Consider the following 23,836-nt stretch of genomic DNA (forward strand, 5'->3'; position numbering starts at 1 on the left):
TCAGGTGATAACCCTGAGAGATTATGGCAAGCACCCACTGGTCTGAGGTGATTGTGTGCCAACTGTCATTGAAATGGCACAATCGACCTCCCACTGGTATTCTGAGGCAGTGGAAACTGGTTGCTGCTCTCTATGCAGGAGTCAGAAGCTGGAAGCAGGGTCCGGCTGAGGAGCTGCCTGCGGCTTTCGTTTCTGCGGTTGATGAGACTGGGCTTTTTGGAAAGGTCTCGTGGAACGAGTTCTAGACGGTGGTGGATAGGACTTCTTTGGACGGAAGAATGACTTTTTAGTATCCTTTCTGAATGCTGTTTGGAGGAATACTCAGAGGGCATCGGAGAGATCTGGCGAAGGGTCTCATGATGCTCCTTGAGTTCCGCCACCATCCGCTAAATCTGTTCGCCAAACAGATTGTCTCCTATGCAGGGTAGATCAGATAATCTGTCTTGTGCTTCAGGGCGCAAGTCCGAAGACTTAAGCCAGGCCCATCTTCTTGCTGAAATAGCAGTTGCAGATACCCTGGAAGAGGTGTCAAAGGTATCATAAGAGGATCTTATTTCATGCTTCCCTGCCTCAAAACCCTTGTGTTACAGGGTTTGAAGCTGTTCCTGGAATTGCAGAGGCAGGGACTCTGCAAAGTCCTGTATCTGCTTGAATAAGACCCTTTTGTACTGGGTCATATACAGCTGGTAAGAGGCTATCCGAGAGATGAGCATTGATCCCTGGAAGACACGCTGGCCAATGGCATCCAGGAATTTCTGTTCCTTACCTGGGGGAAAGGAAGAGTGGGGTTTTGATCTTTATGCCCTCTTTTGGGCAGATTCTACAACCACAGATTGGTGATCCAGCTGAGGTTTCTGGAATCCTGGGGCTGACTGGACCAAATAAGTGGTATCAGCTTTTCTGTTGACTGGAGAAACAGAACCAGGGTGTTCCCAGTTCTTTTTGAGGAGATCCAAAAGAACCTGGTGAATAGGGATGGAGGTTATTTCTTTGGGAGCATCCAGGAATTGTAACAGCGCCATCATTTGATGCCTGTCATCTTGTTCAGTCTGCAATTGGAAGGGAACCAATTCAGACATTTCCTTCACAAAATTTATGAAAGATAGGTCCTCTGGAGGAGAACACTTCCTGCTTTCAGTAGGAGAAGGTGGCGATGGCAAATCATCAGTGTCTAGAGATGAATCGTCAGTCCAGGTATCACAGGGATCAGCACCTGTCCCCCTAGGAGCCTGATAAGGACGGGACGATGGAATTCCTGAAGGTCCTGGTCTAGGCTCTGAAGGCATCGAGGGAAGAACTGGAGGCACCGATGAAGGCATCGAGGGCATCGATGGATGGATCGTTGGCGCCGATGGTTGAGGCATCGGCAAAACTCCCAATGGAGGAATGTGGAATGGTGTTTCTCCACCCAATGACAGGGTAAGCAGGGAAGGCACTGGAGCCATCGGTGACCTAGAATCCATCGGTGGAAAAGCGGCTATAAGTGCGTCCATCTTCGAGAGCAGCGGTGCCAATGCTGCCGGAATGGGATCGATGGTCGGTTCCGCGGCCGGCACAGATATCGGCGCGGGAGAACTTGGATTCTGTGCATCGCCTTATCGATGGCCTCCTGGACTATCCAGTCCAGTTCTTCACAGAGACCTGGTGCAAGCAGCCCCGGCTCTGGAAGGGAAGGAGGCATAGCCGGAGGGACCACCGTTAAAGGCGGAGTCGCAGCTCCCGATACCCATCCAAGTGAGGGTTGCCTCGGTGACCCGGTCGCAGAAAGGGACGATGCCTTTTCCAGACGGGGTTTTTTCGATGGCGGCTCGGAAGATGGCGAGGTCGATGATTTTCCTTCCTCGATGGTCCAAGACTTCTGGTGTCGATGCCGATGTTTCTCTCTACAATCCCCTCGGTCCTTAGGGGGGGTAGAGGTAGTCGAAGGCCGAGAAGTCGTCGACACCGATCGGTCACCGGCCGGTGGCCGATACTGGCGCAAAGTGGACAGTGCCGGTTCAGACAACGTCGATGCAATAGACGGCATCGGGGTTTGAGAACGGAAGAGAAGTTCCATTTTCTCCATTCTGGCCTTGCGACCTTTTGGTGTCATTAAGGCACATTTGGTGCAGGTCAAGACATCATGCTCACACCCAAGACACATTACACAGACTTTATGAGGGTCTGTTATGGACATGGTGCGAGTATAGTCCGGGTACCGACGGAACCCTGACGCCATCGCCTTTGAAAAAATTGAGCCGCGGTACAGTCAATGGCCAGTAGGCCGCGAGGGCCAAACTCGACGGGAATCGACTGAAAACAGGTAAAAAACTTACCGGAGTACCGCAGAGTCAAAAATTCAGAGGGACCCCTGTGGGGTATGAAAGTTTTTAGTAATTCCGTGACGAAAATTCCTGTCAGGAATCTCTGTGGAGCTCCTTAACCCGCATGGCTACTGCTGCGCGGAAAAAAAGAAGACTGAAGGGGGACCCCTGCTGGCTGCAGGTTTAGTGCCATGCTGGGCATGCCCAGTAGGTGCCAGTCAAAGTTCTAGAAACTTTGACAAAAGTGTTCCGTGATTGGGCTCCATCCTCTGATGTCACCCATATGTGAGGACTACCATCCTGCTTGTCCTGTGAGAAAATCTGTTACAGGACCCACTAACCAAGGGTAACACTTTTTATAAAAGTAGCTTGTAAAGCCATCTAGACCTGGTGACTTTCCTGACTTAAGAGATTTAATGGCTGCTATGACTTCGATGGTGCTAATAGGTTCATCTAGAAGCTGTTTTTGTGATTCTGTTAAAGTGGGCAGGGAGACCGATTGTAAGTAATTGGCTATTGAGTCTGTTATAGACCTGACCTTACTATATAATAGGGAATAGAATTTAGTAAAGCAGTCCCTTATATCATGTGTAGAGGTTAAGATATGACCCTGAGTATTTTTAGTTTTAACTATGTTATTTTGTAGGGACACCTGCTTTAGCTTCCTAGCCAAAATCTTTCCTGCTTTATTGTTTCCCTCAAAAAACCTTTGTTTCATGCGTTCCATTGCCTGTGCAATCTGGGAAGATTCTATAATGTTTAGTTCATTGCGTGCAGCACGTAGTTTCTGGAGTGTGGTATTATCCAATGTTGCTGCATGGCATTGTGATAGATAGCCTATCTCTCGTAAGACTTGGTTTTATGCCTTTTTTTTTTTTAGAGCTGTAGCTTGTGCGATAAGACAGCCCCGCATGATTGCCTTAGAGCATTCCCAGAGGATTCCCGCTGACTCCACCGTACCAGTATACACCCTGAGGTAATCTGTCAGAACATCAGTCACCAATTTGCAATGAGCATCTTCCCGCAATAACCCATCATTCATCCTCCAATATCTCATTCCATGATCTGGACATAACTGCTGCAATGTGACCCAGACAGGAGCATGGTCAGACCATGTAATGTCTCCAATCCCCACATCCATTGCCCTATTTTGTAAAGTTTTGTCTACAAAGATAAATTCAAATCTTGAGTATGTACTGTGTGGGTTAGAATAAAAAGTATAGGTTCTGGAGGTTGGAAAACGCTGCCTCCAAATATCTACTAGCACCCATTTGGACATGAGTGAAGTTAATTCAAATTTAGCTTTCTAGCTCATTGCCAGTCTATGATTGGATGTGTCCAATCTTGGATTTCTTGCTAAGTTATTACCTCCCCCCCCCCCCCCCAATATTAATTGCCCCTCCGCATATTGTTCTACTACCCCATCTAACAATCTCAAGAATTGGGCTTGATCCTTATTTGGTGCATAAAGTTATTAGCAAAGTTAGTACCTCCTTTCCAATTTTCAGTAATATATACCGCCCTTGAGGATCTGGTTCATGAGATATACATTCATATGTAACTTGCTGGGAAATGAGTATACCTACACCTACATATTTAGAGCCTTGGGTGCTGGTGGCTAGATATTGATTAGACTAACCCTGCACTTGGAGTACTCTTTCATGTCTTTGTCCTGGGAGAATGTCTTTTGCTTAAGTGTGTTTCTTTAACTAGTGCTATTGACACTTTCTGCCTAATTCAATCCCGTTGCAATAACTGTCATTTTTTATGGGAATTCAAACCCTTAACATTAAGGGACCAAACCTTCAATGCAGCCATCTCTTTATATAATAGGAATATAAATGGAACATATTTATCCCCCCAAACATTTGACCTCAAAATGTGTTTAGAACAAACATAATAACAATAGTTCCCAGTGAGTTCATGGATGATCCCCCCTCCCAATCCCACCCCTTTCTTTTTTTTTTTTTTTAACTGTATCCACCTCTTGGATACCTCCCTTCATCGGGGGTATGTCACACCAAAAAGTGGGCCGCTTCCCCGTTGGCTCTGTCCGGCTCTCGTGTACAGGCGAAGTATCTAGCCTTTCCCAGGTAGTTACCGCCGCTGATGTCCGCTTGTATATGAAAAAGCAAATGATTGTGAATATCAGTCTTGTAGTGCGCTTCTTAAAACATCCAGGTGTTTTTAGCCATCAAAAATCTCCATCAGACATCGCCTTCTTGATCCTTCAGTTGGCTGACTGGTGGATTTAGGAGTCCCACTTTGTCGTTCCAATCTTTTATGATAACCCGCCCTCTGCCATCGTGGGGTCGCTGCTGCTTTATACAACATGTCCTCTGTACGTTTTGCCTCGAAGGTGATCAGCAGGTTTGCTTGAGTAAAGGCCTCTATCGCCTCAACTAGAGTTTTGATCTGGTTGGATTTACCATTCGCTGTGAAAAATAGACTGAAAGGAAATGTCCAACGGTATCGCATATTATTCTCCTGTAGCATTGTTGTTACTGCTCTAAGTTCATATCATTTTCGCAGTGTTACCATGGCTAGATCATTAAAAATAAAAATGTTATGTCCTTCCCAGGTCCAGTCCTGCTGCTTCCGTGATATTTCATAAAGTTGTTCCTTTTCTGTATAAGCATGAAGGCATATCATTATATCTCTCGGGTGTTCTGCTGTTTTTGCCCCCTGAGTGCGATGTGCTCTCTCTATTTTGAACTCCAGAACCAGCTCTTGATCTTCTGACCGCTCCGATGATGGTGAAGTCAGCAAAAATCTAAAAATGTTTAATGCCACTGCGCGACAGTCTACATACTCTTGTGTCTCCGGAACTCCCCAGATCCTGAGATCGTTCCGCCTCGCTCGATTCTCCAAGTCTTCCAATTTCTCTGCGAGGGCCTCCTGGTCAGCCCTTAATTTTTACTGTAGGTCTCTCATTTTCTGCGTCAAGTCCTCCTGCCGTTCCATCCATGTATCAAGCTCGTCAACCCTCGATCCCATGGCGGCCAGGTCCTCTCTTACCTCAGAGATCGACAGGAGTAAATCTTGTTTATATTAATTTAAATCAAAACGTAATTCTATAAACCATTCTCTAAGTTCATTTCTGGAAGGTAGTTCTGATAAATCAGAAGGTATAGCGTGTTTGGGTGTTGGCTCACAGGCCTCTACTGACACCTGGTCGCGCTTGTGCTCCGTTTTTAATCCCTCCAGTTTGGAATAGGAGAATTGTTGAAGATCTGGATTTTTCCATTTCGCTGCCATGGCAGATTACCATCTTCTAGGTCCTTGATGTTTTGTACCAAAATTGAAGACAGATGATGTTGATTCAAGCAGATTTAATTAGTCTTGCCGGGAGCTCTCGGTTTAGGCAGCCATCCCCGCTGGAGACGTCAGCACGCCCCCCAGGACCACTGCTTCTTAACATATTTATAAATGACCTGGAAATGGAAACTTGTGAGGTGATCAAATTTGCCAACGACACTAAATTACTCACAGTTGTTAAACCACAAGAGGATTGTCGGACATTGCAAGAGGACCTTGCAAAACTGGGAGACTAGGTATGCAAATGGAAATTGAAATTTAATATGGACAAGTGCAACGTGATGCACTTAGGGAAGAGTAACCCAAATAAGAGCTATACAATGCAAGGTTCCATATTAGGAGTCACCATTCAGGAAAAGGATCTAGGGGTCATCATGAATAACACATTGAGATCTGCTCAGTGTGCAGTAGCAGCCAAGAAAGCAAATAGAATGCTAGGAATAATTAGGAAAGGAATGGAGGGAAAAAAAATAACAGATGATCATAATGTCTCTTTATCGCTCCATGGTGCAACTTTATCATGTGTTTTGTGTGCAGTTCAGGTCACCACATCTCACAAAAGATATAGCAGAATTAGAAAAGGTACAGAGAAGGACGATCAAAATGATAAAGGAGATGGAACGATTCTCCAAAGAGGAAAGGCTAAAGAGGTTAGCACTCTACATCTTGGAGAAGAGACAGCTGAGAGAGGATGTGATAGAGGTCTATAAAATAATTAGTGGAGAAGAACAAGTTCATGTTAATCGGTTTACTCTTTCAAAAAGTACAGAGACTAGGGAACATCCATTGAAGTTACTAAGTTGTACATTTAAAAATGAGAGAAAATATTTTTTTACTCAACGCATAATTAAGCTCTGGAATTCATTGCTAGAGGATGTGGTGAAAGCTGTTAGTGTAGATGCATTTTAAAAAGGTCTGGACAAGTTCCTGGAAGAAAGTTTATTAATCATTATTAAGGATGAGTTGCAAAAATCCACTGCTTATCCCTGGGATCTAGCCAGGTACTTGTGACCTGGACTGGCCACTGTTGAAAACAGGATACTGGGTTTGATAAACCTTTAGTCTTTCCCAGTATGATAAATCTTATGTTATCTTCTTAAGATCACTAGTATGCCCCAGAACTGAAAAAGTTGTCCACAATTACTCAATCCAGAGACTGCTCATATAGTTGTAACTCTGTTGAGGTGGTCTACCAACATGTTCTGGATTCCCAGAAGCTAGGTTGTCTGGAGATGGACAATGTGATGTCCTGCACATGACCAGATATAGAGACCATTCTTAAAAGGCTTTGGAACCTGTACCTTCCTGTTTACATAGATTCTTTTCCTGAAAAGTAAGCGGGAGTCTTTAGAGCATAGAGGATGTCTCGCAGCCCAAGGTGGTTGATCGTTGATTTACCACTGGTGACCACAAATCATGGGTCCACACTGCACCAATTTGCACCCTCCCCCCATCCTCTTGTATAAACAACTGTAGACAGAATCTCTTAATGCTGTGGAATGCGCCAAAAAAAAAAAAACAAAACATACATTTAGAACTCCCAGATTCATCAACCACTGAAGCTTTAATCCCTGGTGGGGGTGGGTCATTCAGATTTGTTGATACAACAGCTGATAAAGAGTTGATCATGCATAAAGAAGTCAGAGGAACCCATGCACAGCAGCAGCCATGTGGCCAAGAAGGGCTAGGATCAACATTGATGATGATTGGCCCCGTCAGAGGAAAAATATTGCCAGGCCTATCAGTAATATAGCTCTTGATGGGGTGAATTGCTTTATCGTGAAGCGTATATATATCCAGGCTCTATGAACTCAGTTCTCTGAGCCTGAACCAGAGTTGTTTTTTTAATTTATTTAATTTATATATATATATTTTTCCTCCTTATATTTGTGTTTTGATGCTGTCTTGTGAAGAATTATTTATTATTTTATTATTTGGAGGTGATGAATTCAATTTATTTTATGTATGTTTTATTGTAAATTGCTTAGACCTTTTCTGCATTAAGCGATTAATAAATTTTAATAAATGAAAAAAAAAAAGGAAAAGAAAATGCTTTTCACACTTTTTTCAGCGCTTCAAAGTGGATTACATCCAGGTACTGTAGGTATTTACCTATCTCCAGAAGTTTGTACCTGAGGCAATGGAGGGTAAAGTGACTTGCCCAAGGTCACAAGAAGCAACAGCAAGACTCAAACCCTGGTCTCCTGGTTCATAGCCCATGGCTCTAACCACTAGGTTACTCCTCCACTCCTTAACCAAGAAACCCAGGGGCTGGAGGAGCCATATGGTCTTCTTGCAGGACTCTAGAACTCCTGATGTTGATGGCCCCACCACCAACCAATCATATAGGTTTGGAAAAACAGACTCTCTGCAGACAAACACTACCACAATCACAAGGCAGTGAACACTCTCAGGTCTGCAGAGGTCAAAAGAAAAGTATCATGTGTTGGTAGTATGCATCTTTCACCTCAAACCTGAGAATTTCTAAGTGTTGTGGTTAATAGGGATGAGAGTATAAGCATCTTAAAGATCCAAAGCACACATCCAATCCTTCAGTTGAATGAAAGGGAGTATCATCTGGAAAGATTTCATCTGGAACGTCTTCTGCACCAACAAATTTAGTTTGCACAAAACCAGTATAGGTCTTAATCCCCCTGACTTCTTATGAAATCCCTGGCCACAATCCCTAGCAGAGGTGTGACCACCTTCTGCTGAAGGAGCAACTCCACTTTCAGTTGCAACTGAGTGGACCGAGAAGAGTCAGAGCTGAAAACTGAAGTCTGTTGGATTTAAGGAGGGTGAGGAAAAGTGTGCGCAGTAGCCATAACGCTACAATTTTCAGGACCCAGTAATCTTTGATAATACAGAGCCATTCTGGGAGGAAGGACTGAACTATTTCCTCCACTGGTGGTATGGAGGAAACATGCCTTGAAGACACAAATTGGTTTCCAGTTTAGGCTGCTTTTGCAGCTGAGACTCTGGTTGACACCCTTCCCTCTGTCGACCTTGGGGAAGGGGTGGCAGCTGTTGCTGCTTAAGAATGGGAGAAGCTTGTTTAATGTTTAAAGTTTAAATATATTTGATATATCACCATAGAATCTAAGCTGTTGACAATAAAATATTACAATCAAGTAACATACATCACAGTAAAATCATAATATTAAATCCCTTACAATTCCACTACCCTCTCCAAAAACACTAAGAGCAAACCCCCAAATAATAATTTTAAAAAAAACCAAAACAAACTTCCTCCTTTCCTCCCTCCTCTTTCTTTCCCCTTTCTCACTGAAGAAGGCATAAGGAGAATCTTTGGAAGAATGAACGCACAGTGGAAATCTTCCTGCTCTGGGCCTGTCGAATCCATTAGAGGCTTTAGCTTTTGCACGCATTCCTGTAGATACTGAACATGTAGAGCTGGTGAGCTGCAATCTTAAGCATGTAGAATGGACCCCTGAAATTCCTTTTTCCACCAAACATTTACAATGCTTTGGATTCTACACAGGAGGTGTGTTAAGAGTGATCATGAGTGTACTTTTGCAAGTTTTAACACGGGCTCCACCACTACTGAGTGGTGTGGTGGTTGGACGACCCCAAAACCTGGGGAAGCTTGGATCCCCTATTTTAAATCCAGTTTCTGGGCCACCAGCAGGCACAATGTCAGTCTCTGCCATATCTTCTTCTGGAGATCCTTAAGGAGCTTCAAAACTGAAATAGCAGTAGAATTTGCTGGAGGTTGAAGAAACTGAAAAAGCCCAAAAGATATCTATTTTGGAGTCCATTTCCTTCCAGAAACTGATGGACAACATCTTTGCCTGCTTATCTAAGTACCTGGAATAGCACAGATCCTCTTCTTCCAAAAGAGAAGTATGCTGAGGCAAGTCTGGTAGAAGATCTGAAAGAATCCCTATAGAATGTCACGATTCAGGGTGTGTGGATCATTGGGGCCGCTATTGGATTGACGCAGCCTAACCAGCCTACAGCACTGCTTACGCTCCAATAGACAGCAGCTGACTGGCGGGAAGTGACTAGTCTGGAATAGTCAGCAGGCAGTAGCAAGGCATGGCTGGAACACGACCGAAGAATCAGGACCCACAATAGCACAGTATCAAGGATCAGGACCTATTGCTCAGACACTCACCAAGGGAATTCAGCCTCCTTTATTTTAGTATAGCAATGATGTCATCAGTTCATACCACAGGAATTCCTGGAGGCTGGGCCTATAAATCCAGTGAACTCTATGTGTCCTTAGTCTAGGTCACAGGATGTAGGTGCAAAGCAAGATGCCAGAAATCATGCCGGCACATGACACCATGCTGGGCCCGGGGTCATAAATTATATGACGCTGAATAAGTTACAGCAGCATGGGGGTGGCAGTATGTTACAAGAATCTTCCTCCTCTCCTGACCATGGGGGAAACTAAGCCATGTCCCCAAAATGGATGAAGGCAACTGAGGAGGAGACATCTGCTAAACAGAGGGTGAAATATTTGGTAAGAATTCAGAATGTACAGAATCCACTTCTCCTTTTGACTCATGAGGGGAATCCCCTGGATGAGAAAAATCCATCACTTTATGGTGAAAACTTACTCCCAACTCCAGAAGCTCTTGAGGAGAGACATTGGTCAGGGATTCTGGGTGGCCCCACTATGTGGGAAAATTTCCTCCATCTTGGACAAGAGAGATTCTAATTTCCTTCTCTATACTCCAACGGGCGGATTTTAAAAGCTCTGCTCGCGTAAATCTGCCCGGATTTGCGCGAGCAGGGCCTTGTGCGCCGGCGCACCTATTTTGCATAGGCTGCCGGCGCGCGCAGAGCCCCGGGACGCGCGTAGGTCCCGGGGTTTTTCGAAGGGGGCGTGGCGCCGGCCCGGGGGCGTGGTCCAGGCCTCCGGACCAGCCCCCGGGTCGGAAGACGGCACGCCAGCAGTCCGCTGGCGCGCGTAGATTTACGTCTGCTTCTCGCAGGCGTAAATCTAGGGACAAAGGTAAGGGGGGGGTTTAGATAGGGCCGGGGGGGTGGGTTAGGTAGGGGAAAGGAGGGGAAGGTGAGGGGAGGGCGAAAGGAAGTTCCCTCCGATAGCACTGGCTGCACTTCCTGCAACAGCCTAGCAGCAGCAGCAGGACTCCTGGGCTTGTGTGTCAAACTGATCCATTCCAACACGACAAATTGTGCCTTGGTATGCCACGCCGAGTGGGTTGACAGCACCTTAGACTGCGAATTCCACACCAAGGACATAGACAGCATCCTGGTTGGCCTCAGGTCTAGGTAAAACAAATTAATCTGTGCCGTGGAAATCGTCTGTGTCACAAAGGATAACAGAACCTGTACCAGTGAGGCTGTCTCCCATGTCAGCATGTAATCTATATAGATTCTCGTCATTTGATGAGTCACTGTTGTTTATTTAATATTTATTCTCATGTTCTGAAACTCCGTTTATTGTAACGCCTCACCGCGATTGTTTTGTTTTATGTAAACCGACCTGATTTGATATTTGTATCGAGAACGTCGGTATATAAAAATGCTAAATAAATAAATAAATAAATAAATAAATAAATAATCTTTTCTTCACCTATGAAGGGGATGCCCTCAAAGGCCTGCATCATTTGGGCACTCTTTTCCACACCTCTTCTGGCGCTGCAGACTTCAGTGCCATGCTCAGTCATTGACCTGAGGTGGATCTGGAAACCAGCCCCATGGGGTTGAAGGGAATGGAGGAAGAGCTTTCCCATCATTATGAGTTGGAGATAGAGAAGAATCATGTCTCTGCTTCCTGTGTCAAGAGTCTGGACAGCACCTGGCTCCTAAACAAGGAGTGGCTCCACTGTGCAGCCTCAAGTCGAGACTTCATGCACTTACTTGCCAGCGCCTTCCTTAGGGCCTCTATCTTCTGAGCATGGTACTACAGAGCCCTAAGAGACAGCTGTAGCAGCTGGAGGAGTCATTGTCCAGACCCAAGCAGCAGTAGAATATGGCATGTATATACATGATGGACATCCAGTGCCCACAGATGCAGGCCTTGAAATTGCTGGTTGCAGGCTTCTTTGCCTTGGATTTTTCCATGCTCATCTTCCTTTTCTTTTTTTTTTTTGTTAAAATTTAAAACATCAGTTTGAGGGACTGCTAAGGCAGTCGCAAAAATATTGAAGAAACAACAAGGCAGTAAAAAGGCACATGGCCAAAGAGCTGAAAACATTTTGATGTGTCCCAGTCCCAGGAGCAGTATGCATGAGCAGGAATTCCTGTGCAAACTCAGTCAAGTGTTTACAGAGCTCTAAGAGCTGGATCCATATCAACGCTGTTGTCAGAAGATATCACCCACCAGTTGTGGCTAATTCATGATTGTTGACAAAGAATAGAGGAGACTGGCAGGAAATTTCACAGCAACTATTTGCCTCGATTTTTGCCATGTAATACCAGAAAATTTGTACCTCGCTAGAACTTGATTTTTTTTTTTTTTTTTTAAAGTACTCGGGTTTAATGGCTGTTACAAACCCTTGACAATGCTTAACAATTAGGCATACTTATGAACTGTACAAGATACAATTTCCTTTTCTTTCACCCTTATCTACCCTGAAGCAATTACTTTCTCTTTCTTAATGCATCCTGCCATGCCAATTTGGATCACTGCCACACAATCTATCTAAGGTAGTTTTGCAGGACAATTTTACTCCTACTCATACTATCTTTGATGGGAGCACAGATCCCTAAGAAAGCCTACATTTTCTTTAAAAATAAAAAAAATCTGTGTGTGTTGTGTGTTAATTGCTCTAGAATGCAAAGATGATTTATCAGGCATTGACTGTGTAAAGGATTTTCATGCAGAAACAATGTTATCCAACCATTTATAATGTTTAACTTTATACCAAACATTTCATAATGATATTTATTGTACTTTATATTACCTTTCTTCCAGAGGGTTTTTCGACCATGTTGCAATCACTGTCAGAAGTTTCAGTCTGAATTGCTTTTGTGGAGCCAGATTTGGGCATTTTACAGCTGTTCAGCTGGCTGAACCCTGTATCAGCCTATTCATCATGTGTCTGGGAAAAAAAAAAAAAAAAAAAAAAAGATGTAAAATAAATTATATATATATCTGAACAGAGACTCCATAAATGACGGGAACATTTTAAATCAAGCAAGTCAGACATATACTTTAGATTTAAATTTTTAAAACACTTTTTGTAAATGCTAACGCAGAAGCCCAACATATTTTGCATTTGCAGTAACTACTGTACCAGTTAGCTCAAGGCATTTAATAATGCTGATGAAGATTATAGAAACAAGAACATGTCCTCTGTATATAAAAAAGCTATACTGAGGCCATGTTAAAAAAATAAATAAAACAAGTTTGTTTACCATGAACAGGTTTTTCTATAGCTAATAGGATGATAGCCATTACATGTGTGTCACATCATCTGGTAGCAACAAATGGATCTCTCTCTCTCTCTCTCAGCTCGAACAGTTTATGCTTGGGCATTACCTCATGAGCCCCCTCAGTCAATTTTAGAGTTAATTCTAACTAGGTAGTCAACTCTCCAGGGAGGCAGGGGTTAAATTATTTAGTAGAGCTATTGCATTCTGCTCTCTACAGAAAACACCATTTACAATAAGCAAACGTGTTCTTTCCATTGATAAGCAGGGCTGAATTAGCCATTACATGTGGAAAGTCCCAAGTTGAGAAATGCAGCAAAGTAGTTACTGAAGAAAACACGAATCCCACCATGGAAAGTGAACTATGGGGTAAACAGGCTACACAAAACTGCTTGTCCAAATTTACTGTCACTCCTTAAGAGGCTGTCTGGACAGCAAAGGGATGCAAAGGTGTATATTAACTGCCAAGTTGTAGCTTTGCAGAGGACTTCAAGTTGGATGGCTTACAGATAAGCTACTGATACAGCCATGGTTCTAACTTGATGAGCCTTGATGGATTGTAATTTGTAGGCCTATTAGCATTAGCAGTTTGCTATGTAGTCTGCTAGTCAACTGGACAATGTACATTTGGCCATTGCTACACCCAGTGCATTAGATGAGGCCAAGTTCTTCTCTTCTACTAAGCCAAGGCCCTTTTACAGCCTAAGGCAGGGGTGGCCAATCTTTCACACACCAAGAACCAATAATCAGGATGTACAATACCAAAGAGCCTCACATTTTCAAAAGATGAAGTGTGGGGGAAGGGAGGCCCCCTATCTAACAGCATCTCTCTCAATCTACTCACCCTGTTCCGCACAGTCTCTGTCAGTTCCATTCCGTTCCCAGTAGTTTCTCTCAAAGCCCTCAACGGTCTCCTTCTCAATCCCCCAACCCTACCCCCATAAGTCTCTGTCTCAATTTCATTCTATTCCCATTAGTCTTTCTTATTCCTTCCACAAGAGTTTTGCAAACTCTCTATCCTGTCCCCCAAATCTTTCAATCCTCTCATCCTGTTCCCACCAGTTTCTCTCTCAATTAACCCACCCATCTTTCTGTCATTCACATCCTGTCCCCAATTTCTCATTCACACCAAGCTCTCTCTCAATGCTCCTACCCTGCCCAGTATCTCTTCCTTTCTCTCCTCCTAAGCTCTGCCTAATTTCTATTTGTCTCTCTCTCTTTCTTATTCTCATCATTCTTTCTCTCAATCAGCCCTGGTATAATATACCACAAGAAAAATAACAGAGGCTCAGTGGCTCCAACATTAACACCTCTCTCCCACCCCTCATGACCTTCCGTCTACCTCCAGAATTTTCCCTGTCCCCACTCTCTCTTTTCCTCCGACTCCTCCCCTCCAGTGCATTTTCTGACTCTCCCGCATACACCCTCCACCATTACCCTTTCTGGCTTTCAACACCCATCTCTTCTCCCCCAAAATCACCTCTTTTCAAATCACTCTCCTAGAAGCATTCAACCCCTTTTGCACTGAACCCCTCCATGTGTCTCTGAAATCCTTCCCCCTCCAATCTCCATTCCAAGCTCCGTGTATCACTTCCTGTTCCGGGTCACGGGAGGGGGGGTGCAGGCGCGGGAAGAAGAAAAGGCCAGCCGCGGGTACCACAGCTTCTTCTAACACCGCTGCCGTTAGACCGGTGGTTGGGGACCCCTGAAGACCACGAAAGGCTTGCCCAGCACCGGCCAATCGGACAGCGTGCCTTCGCTCGAGTCACTCCCTCCCCCCCCACCGGACGCTGTAAAAAAATACAGTTCATTCTCCGCTCCCTCGCTTCCCGATTGGCCGGCCAATCGGAGAGCGAGGGAGCGGAGAATGAACTGCTGCCTTCCCTCTGAAAGGGAAGGCAACGTGCCTCATTCTCCGTCTGCTCTCAGCAGTGGGCGGGCTGGTCACAGACCGTAGGCGGGTCGGATTCAGCCCGCGGGCCGCCCCTTGCCCAGGTCTGATCTAGACCCTTCTGAGCCAGGGCATTGAGTTGATACTGAAGCTGGTTAGGTAAAGACTCAGAAATCGTGGATCTTCTTAAATAGGTCTCTGTTATACTGGGTCATGTATAACTGGTAGGAAGCAATGCGAGAAATAAGCATTGAGCCATGGAAAATACGACGGCCAAATTCATCCAGGGACCTCTGTTCTTTCCCTGGAGGTATGGAAGAATGAAGCTTAGAACTTCGTGCCTTTTTCTGGGCTGACTCTACAACCACAGAATGGTGATCCAGCTGTGGTTTTTGGAAACCAGGGGCTGTTTGTACCAGGTAGGTGGCATCTGTTTTTCAATTCACCGGTGGTACAGAGCCTGGATACTCCCAATTCCTCTTCAGCAAGTCCAGGAGGACTTCATGAAGAGGTATGGACATGATCTCCTTGGGTGCATCTACGAATTGGAGCACTTCCAGCATCTTGTGCCTGAAGTTGGAATGGTATGTCTTCAGACATTTCCTTTATAAAATTAATTAAAGGACAGGTCCTCTGGAGGAGAATGTCTTCTCTCCTCAGGGGGAGATGGCTCTGAAGGTAGATCATCAGTACCCTGGGAAGAATCATCGGTCCAAGGATCGTAAGGTTGATCACTGGCTCCCATAGGATCTCCAAAGGGAAGTAATGGTGCTATTCCTGAAGGATCAAGCCTAGGCACCGACGAATTCGGAGGAGGCACCGACGGCATCTATGGTGGCACAGACTGAGGACGATGTGGTATCAATGGCAGGATAGGTACCGATGGAATCGGTGACATCGATGGGCGAGTCAGTGGCAAGATCCCAGATGGCCCGGGCATAGGTTACGGCCTTGGTGTTGCCTCGTCCTCTGATTATAAAGGAATCGGGGTGGAAGGCATTGGACATAGTGGTATCCTCTGTTCCACTGGAAGGGCACCGATCAACGCATCCAGCCTGCCGAGTAGCGGTGCGAGCGCCGTGGGAATCGGGTCGGTGACTGGGGCTGGCATCGATGGAGGTTTTAAGCCCTGCAGTGCCTTTCCGATGGCCTCTTGGATCATCCGATCCAATTCCTCGCAGAAGCCTGGGGCGTGCAACCCCAGCTCCGGAGTAGGAGGCAGCACTGGCATAGCTGGAGGGTCCACCGGTGAAAGTGGAGTCGCGGCTCCTGGCACCAATGAAGGTGGGGAATGCCTCGGTGACCCAGTTGCAGAGGAGGATGGGGCCTTCTCTGGATGGGATTTCTTTGTCGGTGGCTCTGTTGACGCCGATGCCGAGGGCTTACCTGGATCAGCGGACTGAGCCTTCCGATGACGGTGTCGGCGCTTTTCACGATGTTCTCCTTGGTCCTTCTCCGGTGCCGAAGAGGAGGAAGTCGACTCCTTCGGAGTAGTTGGTGCTGAGTGGGCAGCACCGGTGTCCCACTGCTGGCGAGAGGTCGATGTCGAAGCGCTTGATGGAGTCTGTGGCTTTGCCTGAAAAAGAAACTCCATCTTCTCTGAGCGGGCCTTACGGCCCTTTGGTGTCATTTGGGCACATTTGATGCAAGTTAAAATGTCATGGTCCGACCCCAAACACAACACACAAACCCTATGTGGGTCTGTGATGGACATTGTCCGAGGACAAATGGGGCACCGAAGAAAACCCGACGCCATGGCTTCGACAAAAATTTAGCAATGGTGCGGTCAATGGCCGGTAGGCCCCGAAGGGAAAACTCAATGGGAATCGACCGCAAATGAGGGTAAAGCCTTACCTTACGACCGTGGACTACGGAATCGATAGGGGGACCCCTATGGGATAGAAGTTTTTGAAATTTTGGAAAGAAGTTCCGTGAGGAAAAATTCCTGTCAGGAATCTCTAGAGAGCTCCTTAACCCGCAAGGCTACTGCTGCGCGAAAAAAAAAAAAAAAAGAGACTGAAGGGGGACCCCTGCTGGATGCAGGGTTGGTGCCATGCTGGGCATGCCCAGTAGGTGCCAGTCAAAGTTCTAGAAACTTTGACAAAAATGTTCTGTGATTGGGCTCCATCTTGATGATGTCCCCCATATGTGAGGACTACCATCCTGCTTGTCCTGTGAGAATATGTATGAACGCACTGGCTCCGGCACTCTACATCCACACCTTGCTCAACCCCAAAGCTGCAGCATATCAGGAGTCTGGCACCGTAGGTGGGGGAACCTTACTTGAGGAGCTTTTCCTCAACCTGCCAGAGGGAACCCAAGGAGATCCCACTCCAGGACGAAGTCTGGGCCCACCATTCCACTGATCTGTAGAGCTCTGACATTTTCCATGTCCAGTTCCGCTGGCTTCTAAGAGACATCTGAAAACAATCATAGCAATTTGAAGAGTTGTGATCAGACTCCAGCACCTAACAGGTTCCATGGCTGTCTGTGATGGACATCTTGTGGCCACATACACAATCCTTGAAACAGGACATCTCTTGAATTAAACTTTTTTTTTTTTTTTAGCACTGGAAAGTGCTGTTTGAGGGGCTGCTGAGGCAAGAGATAAAAACAGCAAGATACTGTCAAAAAGTAGAAATGAAAATGTAGGAAGAGAAAAAAAGATAACATCCATGGGAAGCTCAGGAAAAAAAAATGACTGAGTGGCTCAAGAGGCAGAGCATAGGCAGGAACTCCTGTACATGTTCAGTAGTAAAACTTTGAGCTAGAGAGATGGGTTATTCACTGCCTTTGGATGACATCACCCACGTCATGGCTAATTCAGCCCTGCATGTTGACTGAGAAAAATTCAGGAGCACCATCACTGATCTTTCTAAAAAGATTTTTAATTCTGTATCTATATAAAATTGATTCTTCAAAATATTTGCACTGGAACCAATTGTTTAATGAAGAATCACTACATTACATGAGGCACTATGCCTGAATAACTCGCAACACTGTATTTAGTTACACAATGCATACAACTCAGATATTCCAAAACACACACAGATGTTATGTGCCTTCAATCCTCTAATAAATTGTATCCCACAAATGTGATTTAACAGCTTGGAATTCTCATTGTAAAAACCAAACCACAACAACCCCCTACAAACCAGGAATACCACTTACGTGCTTTTTCAACTGTTTTACAGCAATCTTATGTCTATGACAACTCTTTTTATGCCTCAAGACGACATTCTTACAGCTTTACATTCTTCTGGGTATTTTAGTAAGGCCCACTCCACATTTTAAAAATCTCAAGGTCAAACATTTCTCATTTATTCAAATACCAAAATGTACTAGTTGTATGCTAGCATACCTTCCTGGATGACAGTTATCCCCACAGCACCTCTATTTATACAAGTCTACAATAGTGATTGTGGTTTACTAGAAAGAACTTTCTAAAGCTGCAAATATTTATTTACTTCACAATAAAATTAAGATCTGACAGAAAAAGAATACACCATGAATATTTTATTCTAAATGCTCATGTATTTTCCCATTTTATGGGCTTAAAAGAAACAAAAAAAACACAAAGATAATTTCAAAAAAAGTACAGTATTTGGATTTTAGCAATGTAGAAATTGTATAGGGTCATTTCTAATTAACAATTTCCCAGTAACTCCCTCAAATTAAAACCATTTTCTATTGCAGAAGACTGCTTCTCAACCTGGTCCTCAGGGACCACATGGTCAGTCTGGTTTTCAGAACAGCCTCAAAGAATATTGCTCCTGGAGGAATTGTGCACTACTGCGGAGCACAGAATTCCCCTCCTGTGCAGAATTTCCATTTTTTGTGCAGACTTTGGAGCAGGCCCCACCCAGCGTGCTGCGGTGAAGATGGAGCAGAGCGAGAGAGAGAAAGAAAGAGATAATGTGTGCATGCCAGAGAAAAGGATACAGGTGCGCAAGTGAGAGCGAGGAAGCCTGTATGAGGGGGCGTGTGTGCGCGCGAGAGAGAGCAAGGAAGCCTGTATGAGGGGGCGTGTGTGCGCATGAGAGAGAGCGAGGAAGCCTGTATGAGGGGGCGTGTGTGCGCACGAGAGAGAGCGAGAAAGCCTGTATGAGGGGGCGTGTGTGCGCGTGAGAGAGGGAGGGAGCAGTACTGAGAGAGGGGTCAAACTCTGGGAGTAGAGATAGAATGGATGGGGTTGAGCCTAGAGGAGAAAGAGAGACAGTGGAGGGTGGAGGAGTCAGGGGCCCGAGAAAGCAAAGTGAAAGAAGACTGGCCAGGAGAGTAGGGAGAGAGGGTGGAAGGGACACCCTAATAATGTATTTCTAGGGAAATTCTGCTCAAAATATTTAAAACTTTGCATTTTTAAGTAATAATTTAAAATGTAATACAAAAAAAAAGTTAATTACTTAAAGACTATCATGTATATTGTGTTATTTTGACCAATATAAAGTATGCAGAATTTTCAATTTATGTAAGCAGAATTCCCCCAGGAATAGAATATGCATGAAAATATGTGCACCCATTGTAAGCAAATTTATCTCATTTCTATTCGTTTTGGCTATTCTGAAAATTAGACGAGTCACCTGATCCTTGATGGAATGGGGATGGAACAGCTTCCCTATGAGGAAAGGCTGAAGAGATTAGGGCTGTTCAGCTTGGAGAAGGGGGGATATGATAGAGGTCTTTAAGATCATGAGAGGTCTTGAACGAGTAGATGTGACTCGGTTATTTTCACTTTCGAATAATAGAAGGACTAAGGGGCATTCCATGAAGTTAGCAAGTAGCACATTTAAGACTAATCGGAGAAAATTCTTTTTCACTCAACGCACAATAAAGCTCTGGAATTTGTTGCCAGAGGATGTGGTTAGTGCAGTTAGTGTAGCTGGGTTCAAAAAAGGTTTGGATAAGTTCTTGGAGGAGAAGTCCATTAATGGCTATTAATCAATTTTACTTAGGGAATAGCCACTGCTATTAATTGCATCAGTAGCATGGGATCTTCTTAGTGTTTGGGTAATTGCCAGGTTCTTGTGGCCTGGTTTTGGCCTCTGTTGGAAACAGGATGCTGGGCTTGATGGACCCTTGGTCTGACCCAGCATGGCAATTTCTTATGTTCTTATGTTCATATAACATCTGAATTAAGAAACAGTGGCACGAAAGTACACAGCTGTGAATATTCAATGAAATGAAAAAAAAAAATTGCTCATGCATGCAAGTACAATAAAAATATATATATATTTAAAGAAGGAATAAAATCCAATTATTGCTCCCAAAGTCTGCCAGGCCAAGTATGTTCACAACCCCCAGTGAAAGGAGGTTCCAGCCCAGTAGGGACACTCAGGGTGTGTGAATACCAGGTTTTGGAGAGAGCTGTACTCTATGGCTTCCGAGCAGGGTCTTTCTACCATGGCTGGACCAGACAAGAGAACTAAACGTTAAAGGAAAAACATCCAGGTAAGTGCAAAAGCAAAACAATATTACTTGTTCTCTGACGACAGCAGCACAACGAGTCACATGCATGGGACATGAGACTGTCATGCTAGTGCATAAATCCTTCCAGGAAAGATTTCACAAGACCAATCCCACAACTGCTCAATTTATTGGTGGCCCATTCACAAGAAGAGGTGTACCGAACTCCACAAAAGGAGGAAGGTGTATTGGGTGGCTCATTACAGTGCTGTCAGACAACACTTCAGACAAGCAATTTCACTTCCTTTGAAGACAAGCAATGTAACAGAGCCATACACATGGAACTCCTCTCGCACCCCCCAGTCAAGGGTTGTCTTCCAAAAAAAAACCCACACCCCAAGAAAAGAAGATGGCAAAACAGAAAACATTTACTGAAAGAAAGATAACCAAAATCCTGAGGAACTCCAGCAGCCTGGAGAAGTCCCCCACTCTCCCTTGCTCAATGGGCTGGAGATCACCAGCAGGGCAGCAGGCATCAACCTTGATTCCTCTTCAGGAACCAGCATTAGCCCCAACACCAGCATGGCTGCCGGGCAGCTGAAGGGACTTGAGCAACAGCTTGAAGATGGACGGTGCCATTCGCATGCACTCAATGCTGAAACACCTAAGCCTCGCAGAGCCTTCTTTAAGGTTTTCTAGATCTTATTGTCCAACTCCTCCTCAAAGATAGCAGATGCCAAAACCAATTGGGAGTCAGGATAGATGACCAAGTCTTCCTTGGAACCGAGAGGTTTATCGGTGACTGACACCTGGACTTTTGGAGACTGGCGTGGATCCCAGGCCTTGTATGAGTGTGGGGTCTCTTATCCATAGAATAGCTTAGGGTGAGTTCTCGGCAGCCACTGGACCATACCCGCTCCCAGCATCACACAATGATGATACCAACGCTTCTTCGGCTTCCCTTAATGACAGTGTCAAAGAGGTGGAACCCATTGCCTTCTCTAAACGGAAGAATCAGATGGTCTGTCCTTGGGGTTCCTACTGATGATCGGCATCAGAGGAGCTGATCATTCCCCCAATGCAGATGCCTCTACCTCCACTGGGATAGCTCTGAGGACCCTCAATGCCAATGCCTCTAATGCCGATGTATCAGACTTCCTCTGCCCAAAGTGCTTCTCCATGAGTTGCAAAACGGGACAGTCATCTTTTTGGAGTCATGGGCCACACATTTGCAATGCTCCTGAATAACATGGATAGCCCTGGCACAGGCTATATCTATCGTGAGGATCCGTGATAGACCTGACCCTGGTGCACCAAGGGCACTGCTGGACCCCAGTAGACAAACGATCAAAAAGAAGAGAGAAGCAAAACATAACTTGATTTTGGTGGCAATCAATGTCCGCTGGGCCCACCGACCTGGCACCATGAAAGAACAAAAATTTAAGGAAACGAATGAAAGAGCTACCTAGAGAAACTAATGGGACAGAAGGCATAAAATACTGGAGAGTCAGACGAATGATTTTGCTTAAATAAAAAAAAAAAAAAAAAAAAGAGGCCTACAGCAGGAGCAGTGAGGAACCATGATCAGAGGCTCCATGAAAATAGAGACTGAAGAGGTCCCTGCATGGATGCAGGGTATGTTGGTATACTAGGCATGCTCAGGGAGGCACAATCATAGTCAAAGTTCTAGAAACTTTGACATAAAATTTACACGCTGGACTTTATTAGATGATGTCGCTCACTTTTGAGGGCTGCCATCCTGCTTGTCCTCTGAGAAATATCTCTTTACAGAAGGGGTGAAGGATGCATTAACCAGCTTCCCAGAGGAGGTGGTACAGACAAGAACAGTATCTAATTCAAAAAAGCATAGGACAAGCACAGGGAGTGGAAGGGATTATAGAGTTGAGCAATTGGTGTAGAGGGGCAGACTATATATGCCATATGGTCATTTTCTGCAGTCAATTTTTTTTCTAGTCCCTTCGTCTCTCTCAGATATCATATATGCTTGTTCCATCTTTTCTTGAATTCTGACACTCTCCTTGTCTCCAACTTCAAGGGAGGTTGCTCAATGTTTAGATTATGCCCAATTCTACCCCTTTTCACCCTCATCTTATGACTCTATGTTCCAGAGTCTCCTTTTCGTTGAAAGAGACCTGCCTCCTGTACATTTAGTCCTTGGATGTATTTAAATGTCTTTATCATACTGCCCCTTTCCTTCCTTTCCTCCAGGATATACGTTTAGATCTTTAAATCTGTCCCCCTTTTTGCTTTAAGATGAAGAATGCTGATCATTTTAGTAGCTGCCCTCTGGACCAATTATTTGGTTTATATCATTTTGAAAGTGTGGTCCCCAGAACTGTATACAGTATTCCAAATGAAGTCTTGCCAGAGACATATCATTTCTTTTTTTCCTACTGGCTGTTCTCCCTATGCACCCAAGTATCCTTCTGGTTTTTGCTGTCCCTTTATTTACCTGTTGTTGCGACCGTCGCTGCCCGACGTCTCCACTCCGCCCACCTTACCTCTTTTGCGACTCCCTCTTTGGTTGATGGACGTTTGGCTGCCGTGGCGTCATCTTGCCAACCTCCTCGGACTGGCTAGACGCTGCCTTCCGCCATGTTCTCCTGAAGCCTACGGTGCGCAGCGCGGCCCCGACTCAAGTACCAGCTGTGGCGCGAACCTCAGGGGCGTCCCCCTGAGATGACATCATCCTCACCGGATACTTAAGGTCTTTCGTTTTTGCTAGCTATTCGAGTTAGTAAGGGCTTCCTCCAGGTATCGCTGCGGATGGGATTCGCTCTCTTCATACCTTGCTACTCTGCCTCCTCGGACTTTATCAGGGTTACCCACTCCTCGGGGGCCTCACTCTCTCTCTTGCTTTTCAGGTCGCAGTCTGGAACCAGTACTCGCTCTTTGAGGGCCCAAATTCCTAGACCTGCTACCGAATACTACTTCTGCCAGGAAGTCTCCGCTGCCTACAACACCAGTGAGTTACCATCTCTCTCAGAGCTTTCCCTGGAACCAGGTACTCGCTCCTCGAGAGCCTACTTCATTCCAGCCTCTGGGTTGCTTCAAGAGACTATTGTGTGAGTGTTACTATCAAGGTTCTGTTCCTGAACTCTGCATACTCTGCCTACTCACTATATTCAGTTTCTCTAAAGCTCAGCCATCCTGGGATCGCTGTTCCAGTGCCTGAAGGACTACAGCCCAGCCGGGCTCTTCCAGTTCACTACTGCCACCTCTGGTGGTTCACTATACGGTTTAATAAAAGATCTAGTGTGTGTCTGTCTCCCAACTCTGAGCCTGACCAGTGGCCCCTCTCGGGATCTTCCCCCGGGGGCATTGTCATCTGCCACCGGCCCAAAGATCCACCCACAATTATCACAAATAATAACACCTGTTTGGCCACCTTAAGATTAGATATGATCATCCCCAAATTCCCACTCTTCTGCCCAGAACTCCACCCTCTATACAAGGGACTCCCATTCTATGGCCCATGGAGCAACTTAATTTCAGCCCATGATCATTTCACTTATATCCCCTAGTTTTA

The 23,836-nt window shown here is 45.2% G+C and overlaps 1 protein-coding gene across 3 annotated transcripts in view; it reads right to left on the bottom strand.

Moving 5' to 3' along the window:
• ANKRD12 (ankyrin repeat domain 12) overlaps positions 1-23,836 on the bottom strand; it is a 272,151-nt gene that overhangs the window by 227,216 nt on the left and 21,099 nt on the right. For all 3 annotated transcript variants that reach the window (XM_029591003.1, XM_029591004.1, XM_029591002.1), the window contains exon 2: positions 12,524-12,661. In XM_029591003.1, coding sequence (XP_029446863.1) covers positions 12,524-12,610 — 87 coding nt within the window. In that variant the 5' untranslated portion in view covers positions 12,611-12,661. The remainder of the gene's footprint in view (positions 1-12,523; positions 12,662-23,836) is intronic.

The sequence above is a fragment of the Rhinatrema bivittatum genome, chromosome 2 (genome assembly GCF_901001135.1).
Source record: "Rhinatrema bivittatum chromosome 2, aRhiBiv1.1, whole genome shotgun sequence".
NCBI classification, from domain to species: Eukaryota; Metazoa; Chordata; class Amphibia; order Gymnophiona; family Rhinatrematidae; genus Rhinatrema; species Rhinatrema bivittatum.